At 38.2% G+C, this 13569-nt stretch overlaps 1 protein-coding gene and 1 long non-coding RNA gene across 2 annotated transcripts in view; both read right to left on the bottom strand.

Annotated features, from left to right (window-relative positions):
• The window catches only part of LOC113226478, a 28894-nt gene that overhangs the window by 6601 nt on the left and 8724 nt on the right, over positions 1–13569 (bottom strand). The window contains exons 3-7 of the mRNA XM_026459108.1: positions 10726–10901; positions 4541–4744; positions 1818–1974; positions 506–675; positions 183–364 (exon numbers count right to left, since the gene is read on the bottom strand). Coding sequence (XP_026314893.1) covers positions 183–364; positions 506–675; positions 1818–1974; positions 4541–4744; positions 10726–10901 — 889 coding nt within the window. The remainder of the gene's footprint in view (positions 1–182; positions 365–505; positions 676–1817; positions 1975–4540; positions 4745–10725; positions 10902–13569) is intronic.
• LOC113226479 lies at positions 6583–7452 on the bottom strand. Its single transcript, XR_003310112.1, has 3 exons — positions 7322–7452; positions 6987–7136; positions 6583–6643 (listed from the first exon to the last, which is right to left on the bottom strand). It is a non-coding gene; the product is annotated as an uncharacterized LOC113226479 (long non-coding RNA).

Raw genomic sequence — 13569 nt, forward strand, 5'->3', positions numbered from 1 at the left:
GGCGTAGTAAAATTTACAATTATCGTTATTTTATTTATACATTATGCAAAAATAATTATCAGCAGTAATTTGTGGAGACAGCAAATGAGTAAAATTAAATTAATCTAAGAAGAATTTCAATTAAACTAATCTAAGAAGTTTAATCTAAGAAGTTCAAATAGGTCATATAAATGCCTTCTTACCATCTCCTCCTATGGTTTTAACGAGATGCGACCAATGCCCGAAGAGGCTCTCCAGCATGGGATGGTCGCTGGTCTGCGTGTGCCAGTAGAAATTGTAATCCTTCAACCCTGAGTCTTTGTTGTTGGAAAGAATTTCTTCAGCGAACGTCGAGTTCACAACCAGCTGACGAGCTTTTTGCAGCCTGTGGAAAGATAACTGTCTTATAACTTCATCATCAAACCATTACATAACGGTAAGAGCACGGATCTCATCTATGAACACAGGTTTTCTTTAGTGTTCAAAGTAGGTTTTGTAGTTTATTAAACATTATGAATATTCTCACCTGACCCCCGAAGCGCCCGCTGCCATCCATATTTTAATAACGTGGCTGAAGTGACCGACGACCTTATCGTTGTGGAAGTTGAGGTCGGGCTGCTCCACCGCGTACTGATGCAGGTAGTATTGCTGGCGCTGACCGTTCCATGTCCACGCCTCACCACCCAACACGGAGTTCTATAATCATTGGTCTTGTTATTCAATTATACACACACCAGCACATTAAATGGAAGTAAAAAAAGTGTAAATATATAAATATAAAGTAGTAATCAAATTAATCTTATGACTTAACAAACAGCCTTTCTGTCCTTGTTGAAAAAAATTGAATTAAACAAAAGCAGAAAAGTCATAGTCAAAAGTGAAATAAATAATCTTTATTTCATAGGTAAGCAAATTAAACTAAACTTGATATCGTCATATTGATTAAACTCTACTGCTCATTCGTAAGGTAGATTCCCAGAGAAGAATGAGCAAGAAACTCTAGGGATTGATACATTTATCCTTAATTTTTATTGAATGTCAGAATATTTAACCAGCATGATTTTTTTGGAAAATCATGCTGGTTCATTTTTTGTTCAATTATTTTTTGGAAAATTACTCCACTAGTTTGTTATAATTATTAATACAAAGATCGAACACTTAGAAAAAAATCGTTCGATCCGGCTGGATTTGAACAGACGTCTCCTAGTAAACCGTGTCAGACGCTATGCCAACTAAGGCACGGAACGAATCAGCGGACCTCGAAAATTTTTCCATGTGCTTGTAGTTGTCGGATGTTTGTAGTTGGTTTTCAACGACTTTTTAGCAGTAGCGCTATCTATGAGAAATCTATGATCGCACAGTGTGGTATTTGACCCCAAAACTGTTTAACATGTCTAAAGTTACACATGTATACGGTCTTTCTACAAAAACGTTTCAGCAGTTGTTTACCAGATGTTTAGAGAAAGTCGTACCATAAAGTCTGTGGAGTGAAAAATAATAAAACATTTAGTTTTATATTAAACCATTTATTACTCACTACAACTATCCTCTAAAATATTAATATTTGTAATTTCGCTTTCTGATAATAAATTTAGAACATCAGATGATATTTTTTCTTTTTCTTATTTAAGTAGCCTCGCATCCCTATAATAAGGGGGTCCGAAGTTAACCGCCAAACAACCACACCAAAATTAACTCCGGGTCCTACCCAGAACGGAACAACCAGAAGAGAACAAATTAAGAAAAGTTCGTTGCTCATATTCATCCTACCGAAATGTGATAATACCTAACAATACTAGCAAAGCTATTTGTTAACATAAATGGATACAAATATTTACCCATTTGTTAGGCAGTTTGGGCCTTCCGGTGTCAGCATCAGTGTCCTTAGAAACGTTCCATACGAAATAGTCAGCAAACTCCCCAGTTCGATTGACACTCAACTGGAACCACTTATGACTCGTCGACACGAAGTTCGCCGTCAGGTCTACGATCACTCTGTAATAAGTAGTCAATTTAAAAAACCTAATATAATATAGTAAGGCAACAGCACTCTCGTTATAAAAATCTGTCTAATTTGTAGAAATTTACTTGGACTCTTCGTAGATTTTCTAAAATACATTTTTACTTTGATTTATTACACTATATTCCGTCCAATAATTTATTTAACTTTTGACACAGCATACCTCCGAAGTTCCGTAATTTTTGACATACAACCATAGACAAAAAATGCAATACTTTCTGGACTCTTTTATTTTTTAACTTTAGTGAAGCGACGTGCTCTTTAGTTTAGCTCCGATATTTATCGAGCCAACAGATTATGTAACAAAAATTATTCTAATGAAATCATACATTATAATGAAATTAAATAAATTATAAATAATTATAATAAATGTTTATTGTTTATTATAACGAATCGTCGGATACTTCTCCATATGAACGGGAATCATCACTTGAATCCTCATTAATATTAATTATCAAATGCAATATGAGTACACAAATTGTCAAACGCAACATCACGATCCCAATCAGACAGTATCTTCTTTTTTGAACCCGCTCACATTAAATTTTTATTATTTTTATAATTATTATAAAATAGATTGTTATAAATCGAATCGAAAACTCATTAGGACATCACTAATTGATAAAAATTCGACCTGTCAAAAGTGAAATAAATAGGTGGCCATACATGGCCTGCTCGAACAGTTAGCCAATGATCAACATACACGGATCGCTCTTGCAATCATAGTCAACAGCTTGAGGCTGCCATTGATGACTGCTGGAGTAGGTGATACCAACTGGAGCAGTTTTCAACTGCTCAATAAGTCATAATTTTAATTTCATTCAAATCAGTAGCAACATGAACTTTGAGGAAGAACCACTAGTACTGCTACTTTCGCTCAGACGATGACGTCGGAATGAAGGGCGTGGGCAGAGTTAGCTGCGCGAAAGCAGTCAACAGCTCGACCAGTCAGTGTCAGGCATATACTGACTGAGACTGAGACTGCTTGACTGCACGATGAAATTTCACCGCGCTGCAAACCGCCCGAAGGAGTCACCAGTTGTGACTCCTCGAGCGGTTTGATGTATGTGTATACATAGAAGACTGTAGTTTGCTATGTTGTCGCAGCTTGAAGCAGTCGACACTAGCTGCTTCAATCTGCCGCCCTGAATGGAATTAGAATGAGCAGCGATTTCATAAAAAATTGCAAAATTGTGCCGAAGGTGAAGTGAAGTGTCCATATAAGTCGATTCCCACCGGCTTGTCATAATTTTCCACGTAATACCAACTGTTCTAGACAGCACGCACACCTCACAAATTAAAAAACAGATAATCTAAAGATTCAATAATAGACACGTAGGGTCGTATTCTAGAACTCTACTCCATACTCAAGTCAGGACTTGAGTATTGCAATGAGCACTGTAAATCATACTCAAGTCCTTGCCTTTAGGGTCGTATTTCCAGTGCTGGAAATCATACTCAAGCCTGCTCAAAGGATTTGAGTATGGTTTAAAGCACTCGAAATCATACTCAAGTCCCTGCCATTAGGGTCGTATTTCCAGTGCTTGTGTTTCAATTGCAATCCTGACTTGAGCATTGAGTAGAGTTCTAGAATACGACCCTTCGTAACCTATCCTTGATAATACAGCGTACTGTAACTTCCCAACGGCTAATCACAGTGCAAGTCAAGCCGGCCGGTTCCCAGCTTCTATTTTATTCATGAAACCTACACACACTCATTCGCAAAAGTCCGCTATAAAACATTGAAGAAATGGCAGCCGACAACTCCAAAGACTTCGGAAATAGAATAGCGTTCACGTGAATTTAAACCTCATTACAAACAACCCACAATTTAACGCCTCGCCACTGCTACCCAGTACCACTTGAATGAATTAATTAATTAAACAATGAATTACGAGAGGCTCGTTGACACGAAGTTTATCGCTCGTAATCATTCCATAGAATACACACTGTAATAAGTTCTCAATAAAGATTACGTTTCAATCATTGACCCAATGGTTTCAATTAATGAAATAATGAATAACATATATCATTGTACACATACTATATGAATATGTGCCTACAAAGAGCGAAGTAAGCGTTAAAATCGACGAAATCTTTTATATCCAACCATTGTTGTAGGTCAATGTACCAACTGAAACTCTTAATAATAATAATAACGCACACACTCAACATAGCCCCCCACTAGGGAAACCCTGTGTCGCGGGTGCCATGGACACACACATAGACAACCACAAATTACACCCAAACTCATGAGAGAAATAATTGTAGGCCATACAACTATTTCTCCCGGCCCGGGAATCGAATCTGGGACCTCTGCGTGGCAGTCCGGCATGGTAACCGTTCGGCCACAGAGGCAGTTCTTTTATGGATAGTGAATTGTACATTATAATGGAATTTCCATAGCAGAAAATGTAACTTTATTTTTCATTGGCTATAGAATTTTAAAGAAATATATATATACAACACTACCACGTCTAGTATGAGTAATTCGAACATTCAAGTTAAAAACGAGTATGTGACAATAAAGAGATTACTTACTTAATACTATTTTTTTTGGCCTTTTCAATGAACTCTTTAAAATCAGGGATGCAAGAGTTGTTCTCATCCAGTACGTCATACGTGTTAGCGCAGGGTGTGATGAACATTCCCTCTACGTTGTTATTTTGCAATGCCGGAAGCTCGTCGCTTAGCTCGGAGTAATCGTTTGAAGATGAACGATCAGCGATTAGACCGTATTCGTACCTGTAGAGAGATGAGTTTACGTTATAACAATAATTATTATTATTATCCAGTTCGATAACCTACTTAAACAGAAAATAAATTACAATTGTAACATACAAGTTACAATTGCAACTTGTTATTACAATTGTGGTTTATAAGTTACAATTTCAATTTTTATTAGTAAATATTACGTGTACTACTTAAGGACTATCCACACACATCAGGGCCGTGTCCGGGACGTGGACGGGGCGTGCTAGTTTGTACGTACTACGGGCCCGTCCCGGCGCCGCGCGCCGGCCCGGACACGGACATGTGTGAAGAAGTTCATACAAAATATACGCAACGATATTTTTTGAGCCCCTGACGGAGCACGGCCCGTCCACGTTCCGAGCGCGGCCTGGATATGTGTGGATAGACCTTTAAGCTTATCATAATAATATAGAGGTACTACAGTCATGTATACAAAGCAGGGTGGTCTAGTTGGGACAACGTCTAGGTTGAAAGTTCAACTTTGTCGAGTATTTTCGAACCAAGAGCAACTTAAGTTAAAATAAGAAGGATCATTCTTCCGATTTACACATTTACGAGAGGTTACACATGGCAACTTTAAACAGCAATATAATCGCGACGCAATGTAAAACTAACCTGAAAATTACCCATATAACGTTTTGCTTTGTTTTTCGCCCTTTGACCGGCATAAAATAATGTTAAATACATTTATATGTTAAATGTTCTACACGTTGAAAGGCCCACAACTCTACTAAGAATCACTATACTAAGCTAGAATTATTGGATTGAATAACGTTAAAATTGACTAAACAAATATCAGAAAAAAAATACTAACATAAAACCGCGCTTACAAAAAGAAATTTTATGAGCAATGTCCATTATTTGTTGTATTCTGTAAAAACACAATTTATATTTCTGATAAACAGATTTTTTTGTCAATCAACAAAACATGAATTATTATTTTGTTATATTTGATAACAAAGTAGACACAGTCAGAACTTTATCCTAAATTCTGCGTTAATAAGAAGTCGCCACGTCACGGCATAAAAATGTACATAAGATAGAAAACAGAAGCTGTGGGTTCGAATCCGGTCTCGCATCTCTGAGTTTTTCGAAATTCACGTACGAAATTGAAATTGATATTTACAATGAGCTTTTCGGTGAAGGAAACATCGTGATGAAACCTGCACGTCAAAGGTTCACAAGCATCGGGAAACGTGTGGAGCTACCAAAGAAATAAACATTTATGGCATGGCCTAAACTCGCCTGAGAGGATACCCGTACCCAGAATTTGGACGTATAAATGAATTGATGATGATGATGACGATAAAAAAGTATAATAAACATGTTGATCCAATGAAATATAAAAAAAGTAACATGTTGATCCACTACAATGAAGATGAATTATTACAAGAAAATTTATTATTATTAAAAAAAATATTATTAACCAGTTAACGCCGCCTCCACGAGGCCAATCTGCCTTGCGACGCAATGTAAACTCGCTATTCTTAAGTCCAGTTGACGCGAGAGAAGTAATGCCACTGTTGCGAAGTCCTAAATTGAACTCCAATTTTGGCGTTGATGAGCTTACATACACCCTAATAAAAAATGCGAGCCAGAAATAACTCCGATTTTAACATTTATTATGAAGGAATAAACATGTTGATCCAATGAAATTTAAACAATGTTAAAAAAACTTAATAATAATTTACTAGAATGCAGGTGAATTAATAAAATGAAGAAAAAAATATTATTATTAACCAATTAACGCCGCCTCCACGAGGCCAGTCTGCCTTGCGACGCAATGTGAACTCAATATTCTTAACTCTGGTCGACGAAAGAGAAGTAATGCCACTGTTGCGAAGTCCGAAATCGAAATCCAATTTTGGCGTTGATGAGCTTCCATACACCCTAATAAAAAAATGCGCTAAAAATAACTCCGATCTTAACATGTATTATGAAGGCATGAACATGTTGATCCAATGAAATTTAAAAAATGTTGAGAAATAACTTAAATAATAATAATTTGCTACAATGCAGATGAATTAATACAATGAAGAAAAAACCTATTATTATTAAAAAAAAATATTATTAACCAGTTAACGCCGCCGCCACGAGGTCAACCTGGCTTGCGACGCAATGTAATCTCAATATTCTTAAGTCTGGTCGACGAAAGAGAAGTAATGCCACTATTGCGATGAATTAATACAATTAAGAAAAAAAATATTATTATTGAAAAAATATTATTATTAACCAGTTAACGCCGCCTCCACGAGGCCAACCTGCCTTGCGACGCAATGTAAACTCAATGTTCTTAAGTCCGGTCGACGAAAGAGAAGTAATGCCACTGTTGCGAAATCCTAAATCGAAATCCAGTTTTGGCGTTGATGGTCTTCCATTCACCCTAATAAAAAAATACGCGCCAGAAATAACTCCAATCTTAATATTTATTATAAATCATTCTTTTAAAGAGGCATGAACATGTTGATCCAATGAAATTTTAAAAACGTTAAAAAAACTTAAATAATAACAATTTTGCTACAATGAAGATGAATTATTACAATGAAGAAGAAAAATATTATTATTAACCAATTAACGCCGCTTCCACGAGGCCAACCTGTCGTGGGACGCAATGTAAAGTCAATATTCCTAAGTCCGACCGACGAAAGAGAAGTATTGCCACTGTTGCGACGCGTCACATCGTAATCCAGTTTTCGCGTTGATGAGCTTTCATTCGCCCTAATAAAAAAAATGCGCGCCAGAAATAACTCCGATGTTAACATTTATTATAAGTCAATCATTTAGAGAAGGTATAGACATGTTGATCCAATGCAATAAAAAAAAAATGTTAAAAGAATGTAAGTAATAACAAGTGCTTATAGTCTATTTCCATCCATTTTTTAGTACCCGTTTTGTTTAAAATTGTAAAGTAATCACTCAATAAATGGAATAAGTGACAGTTTCACGTACATTTTCAAGATTTCGACTTAATATCTCATCATTTTTTTAATAATATTCATTTGAATAATAATAACCTAAAATCGTATTTGAAAAATGTTTTTTTTTATTATTATTAGGGTGGCTTTATTTGGGGCCTATGCCCCTCATCACTGCGACCATTAATTGATCTTTTGTGATCACCACTAATTACAACACGGAGCCAAGACCAACAAACAGCATTAAAGAAATGAAGGATTTTCCTGGCTTCGACAGTTTTTATGACCTCTGGGCGTGGCCTGTGCCTACCCAGTATGGAGCTTCTTACGCCCATTAGAGGGCAACACTGGGTGAGGAGATGCACAAGAGTTTCATCCGCCTCGTGGCAGAATCTACATTCTCTGTTTTCTCTCCGTCCAATATTTGACATGTGCTTGTTCAAGCCACAATGCCCTGTTATGGCTCTAGTCAGCATTCTGATACCATTCCTGTCCAGTGACAGAGCTGCTCTACAGTATTTGGCACTGAAGGCAGCTTTCAGGGCTTTTGAATGCTTAATCTGCAGCCACACGTCACGAGAGACGTTTGTGCTCTCGTTCAGCAAATTGAGCTTTGCCAGGCTGTGTGCTATCCTTATAAAGGGCTCAGGACCAATGAAGGCCTCCCTAGCACCAGCCTTTGCCAGTTAATCCGCTGCTTCATTAACCTCGATGTCAGAGTGACCAGGAACCCAACGCAGGATCACATTATCCCTTTCCCCGAGAGTATTCAGTATAGTACGCAGTTCTCTACAATCCTCGAAATTTGAGTGATTGAGGTTAATGCATGCAGAGCGGCTTGACTATCTGAGTTTATATAAATATAATTGTTAACGTAGCCTCTCTTCAGGTTCAGATCCGGACAAACAATTATGGCGTATATTTCGGCCTGAAAGATAGAGGAGTGTCGTCCCATGTTCAGTTTGTAGCTGAGTCTGGGTCAGTGTTGGGCATTAATCAATTAAATTTCAATCAATAATTCAATCAGATTAAAAAATCAATTCAATTGAAATCAATTGCAATTAAATCAATTGCGACGCGTCGCAATTGATTTAATTGCGATTGATTTCAATTGCAATTGATTTTAATTGCAATTGATTTCAATGGAATTGATTTTAATTGCAATTAAATTTGCAATTAAAATCAATTCCGGCCGCTTGGGGGCCCCGGTTGGGGGGGGCCGGTTGGGGCCCCAACCGGGAGCCTCAAACCGGGGCCCCATCCGGGCCCCACAAACGGGCCCCCAAAGCGGCCCCCAACCGGGCCCCCCAACCGGGTCCCTAACCGAGGGCCCCAACCGGGTCCCCAACCGGGGCCCTAACCGGGGGCCCCAACCGGGGCCTGCAACCGGAGCCCCCAACCGTGGCCCCCAACCGGGCCCCCCAAGCGGGGCCCCCAACCTGGGCCCCAACCGGCGCCCCAACCGGTGCCCCTACCGGGGCCCCCAAGCGGGGTTCCCAACCGGGCCCCCTACCGGCCCCCTAACCTGCCCCCAGCAGGCCCCCACAGCCAACGCCCTAACTCACCCCCATATGCCCTATAAATTTATCATAATTGTCAGTTTTAATTGTTAATTGTTAATCAAAAACATTGAAAAGATTGAAAATTGATTAATTGTAGATATTTGCGATTAACGATTGATCAATTGTTAGTTGCGAGAACCGCAATTAACAATTGATTAATTGTTAATTGCGTTTCTCGCAACTAACAATTGATCAATCGTTAATTGCTCTTTCGCAATTGACAATTCATCAATTGTCAATCGTTAATTGCCAGATCAATTAAATTTTGCCCAACACTGGTCTGGGTCTCACGCCGTGTATACCACAAAAATGTTAGTCCAATCGATACTTACATTTTTCAAACGTAAGTATGGATTATCTATGGATGCATGGTGCTGTACGAAAAAAAATCTGTTTATGTATGAACTCGATCGATTGGTGCATTTAATTAAAGTTTTTGTAATCGATTAGTTAATCGAATATTTCAATCACGATCGAGCCGGTATCTAAGTGGAAGGATTTGAAGAAGGATTTAAAATTGTGTGAAAATTGTGTGTTAAAATAGTGAGCTTCACCGAACGAACGTCATTTCTTATTATATATATAATATATATATTATTTTTATATATATATTATTTTTATGAAATTTACAAGTAACTGTGTCAATTAAGTGTAATAGTAATTAAAGTTTATAGTGCATAATTTGATCATTCAATGCATCAGCAACATTCAAAACAGCAGAAGCAGAAGCAGACGAAATTTAATTGCTTATAGATAAAAGTAATCATTTCAATGAAAATATTTGAAAAAATGTCGACGAGACAGCCACTTCGCCTATACAGGTGGGTTACATTCTCATTGTAGTCGATTCTTGGTGGCAATAAATCTAATTATACACCGTGTATTTGTGCTATAAACCCTTCAATGGTTATTGCTCGTTGCTATTATCGACCAGCAACTAATTTCGACTACCTCTCTCTCATGCAGTTGACATACTAAAAACCCTTTAAGGTGTTTTTCCGCCGGCGAGGCGGGACGAGACGAGAACTGAAATTTCGCCGGCACATTTAAACCAAAATTTGCCATTTATAGCCATCAGCTCGCGTTCAGGTTGTGGATAGTAAAATAAAAATATTTAAATATCAATAGAGACTTGGTTGATATTTTTTTTTATCCGCCTGCAGGGCACTCTGCAATTATTTGCAGATAAGCGGCTTTTTAATCTTAAATCGTACGCACTTAAGTCGTAGCCATTGCTATTGTGTTCCCGTGGCAAAGTAACTCTGTGGAAGCAGCAATACCGTTCAATATTATACCAACAAATTTCACATCTCGTCTCACAAATCCTCGTCAATCCAGCATTTCCACAGACGATACGCCAGGAGGGAATTACTTTAATTCCTCTTCTCACCAAACTGGTGGAAAAGCACCTTTATAACATCGAATTTATTCTTTTGATTTCTCGAAACAGAAGAAATAATCATTTAAACTAGCTCTAGTCAGAAAAACGACTTACCAAGACTTAGCGGCTGGTGGTGCGCACTTGGGAGCACGTACGATGATAGCGATGGCACAGCCCAGCATGAGTAGCCACAGCGCCCAGAACAGCAAGAACATGAACCAGCGCAAGCGCACCCAAAACGGGTCATCTGCGTACTTCAAAAGTTCCTCCTTTGTTAGCCCAGAGAATTGCTGCAAAGATGTTCATAAAATAAATAACTTAAGTATATGATCATTTGTTTGCATCTATCTTTGAAAGGGACTATAATATACATCGAATATATAACCAGAAATGGAGACAAAATAAGGGCCATACGTCACTGGCAACTAATCAGGCAAATGAGCCTTATATCACTTTTAAATACCAAAACTGAAATAGTACAGCGCCAACAACTGAGCTGTCTGTATGTCTCCGTATATTCCAAAAATATTCTGTATTTATTGTAATAAAGAGATATTTCTAAATATGGGGGGCTGTTCCATTCGGTGGTGTGGGAAAAACAGCAAAACATCTAACTACAAAACAAACGGAATCATATTTCATAGGTAATTAAATATGTAATTTTTCAATTTTCGTCCATTACGATGGTAAGCATTATAGTATATGCCATCGATGCAATAAGAACTTGTGCCGAGCGAACGTAATTGCATACACGCAATTAAGCCGCAAAATTTGCCCCCGAATTCAACACAAAGCCGATAAACGTAAAGTTTACGAAGGTTTTGTAGAACCTTAGTTTCAAAGTGGTCCAGGGGTCCACGGAAGACTAGACGGGGTTTACGTTGGCGTGACAAAAAATAATATGGATATGGAATAATGTAGCTGCAGGGGGTCCACCGGAACCAGCCAAATTTTGAAAGTGGTCTATGAGAAAAAAGTCTGGGAACCTCTGGTGTAGAACAACATATTATGAAAATATTATTAAAAATGACATCGTTAATTATTTAATATAAAATCAAAATGACCTTTATATAATATTAACAGAGATTGTAATCGATTCGATTACGTGACTTAAGCATAGCGACATGTAACAAACGTATGTATAAAACGTGCTGACTACTTAGAAACGTGGTGTTACTGCAAATCACTGCTTGCGTTACGTCGTCGATAAAACGAAGTAATACAAATTATTCCTCGTACATTTTTAATGTTCATACTTCTTTATATATAAAAATAACTAAATGACGAAACGAACAAGTCGTGCGGCTGATGGTAGGCGACACGCCTGTCCATAACAGTTGCTGTGCCACTCAGAGCTTTAAATCGCAAAGATCTGAGGTGCACTGCCTCTGCGGCCATCACCCTAAGACATAAGTTGACAAGTTCCATGTGCTTGTAATTTCACCCGCACCCTACTGCTTGGCGGCAGAAATAGGTAAGGTGGCTTACTTCCATGGACGAACTCTTTCATAAGGGGCTTTACTGTTACTATAGTAACTATACTACAATGTACTAATGGTACCTACTATACTACTATTGATCGGGTCTTTTGGATACTTTATATACATTCTGTTGATCAGTACAGTGCCTCAATCAAGAGCAGAGAATGAAATAGACTGAGTATTGGAGATGCCACGAATATTCGGCCACATTTTTTTCATATTCGGTATTCGGCCGAATACTACGACTATTCCGCCGAATAACGAATATCAAATAACGAAAAAAAGTACATATTATTCCAAATGTATCAAGTATTTTAATCACAAATTATTGCTTTAACACTTAAACTCAATCTGTGGCAGGTTGTGATGAATGAAAACAATTTTTCAGCAATGGCTGGTAACAAACGATTGCGCTTTTCCTCATAAAAATAAACAATTCTTGCTTCTGAAAATAGCCTCTCACTATAAACACTACTGGCAGGAGACGATACATAAAACTTAGCAAATTTTCACGGGCTTGGATACTGCTTTGCGTTTGCTGACCACCACTTGTAAGTTACTGCCGTCCGATGTAGGCGAAGTTTTCAAATAAAAATCAATCTCATGTGCAATAGAACTTTTCTCCACATCCTCATTATTTTGTATATTATCTGTAGCGACTTTTCAAGAAAAACAGCCCACCCGTTACCTCCGCACGCAGCGCAATGGGACAGGTCGTAACAGGTCGCGCGTGAAATGTACCTATTTTACGCCGAACATTTGGCAGCCGAATATTCAGCGCTTCGACCGAGAGCGTGGGCGATTATTCGGCCACGCTCTAAGAAAATTTGTCTCTTCTAAGACATCTTAGGAGTGAGTGATCCATCGTGATCATAATAATTTTTTAGGTACCTACTTACATGGAGCTAGAGATACATGTTATTTTCTAACAATAAAAACATGCAGTGTGTCCGCGAGTGTGTGGGGCGTGTGTGTGTGAGTATGTGTGAAGGTTCAGTAGATGAATTACGAAAGACAGCACAGTGGAATTACACATTTATTGGTGTTTTCGATCGTTTTAACAACTCGTTTATCTTCAGTACCCTGAACCGTAGCTCGTGCTCGCCCGAGTTCGCGACGGCAATAGTCATCGCAAGCTCGCGGTTGGTATTACTAAATACCAACCGCGAGCTTGTCTGAAGCACAGCTCTAGTCGAATCCGTGTTAATATTGACAATGGGCCCAGACCCATTTTGAAAAAACGCCGTAATAAGATTTAAAAATTACGAAATACTATTGGTGTCTGAAACACGGTACTGATCCAACCATCTTTGATAAAGGGCCCAGAACTATTGATAATGGGCCCTGACACATTTTGAAAAATCTACGCAATAAGATGTCAAAATTACGAAATACTATTGGTGTCTGAAACACTGTGCTGATCGAACCAGCTTTGATAAAGGGCCCAGAACTATTGATAATGGGCCCTGACACATTT

Source organism: Hyposmocoma kahamanoa, unplaced genomic scaffold (assembly GCF_003589595.1).
Source record: "Hyposmocoma kahamanoa isolate Upper Pololo Valley unplaced genomic scaffold, ASM358959v1 192, whole genome shotgun sequence".
NCBI lineage: Eukaryota > Metazoa > Arthropoda > Insecta > Lepidoptera > Cosmopterigidae > Hyposmocoma > Hyposmocoma kahamanoa.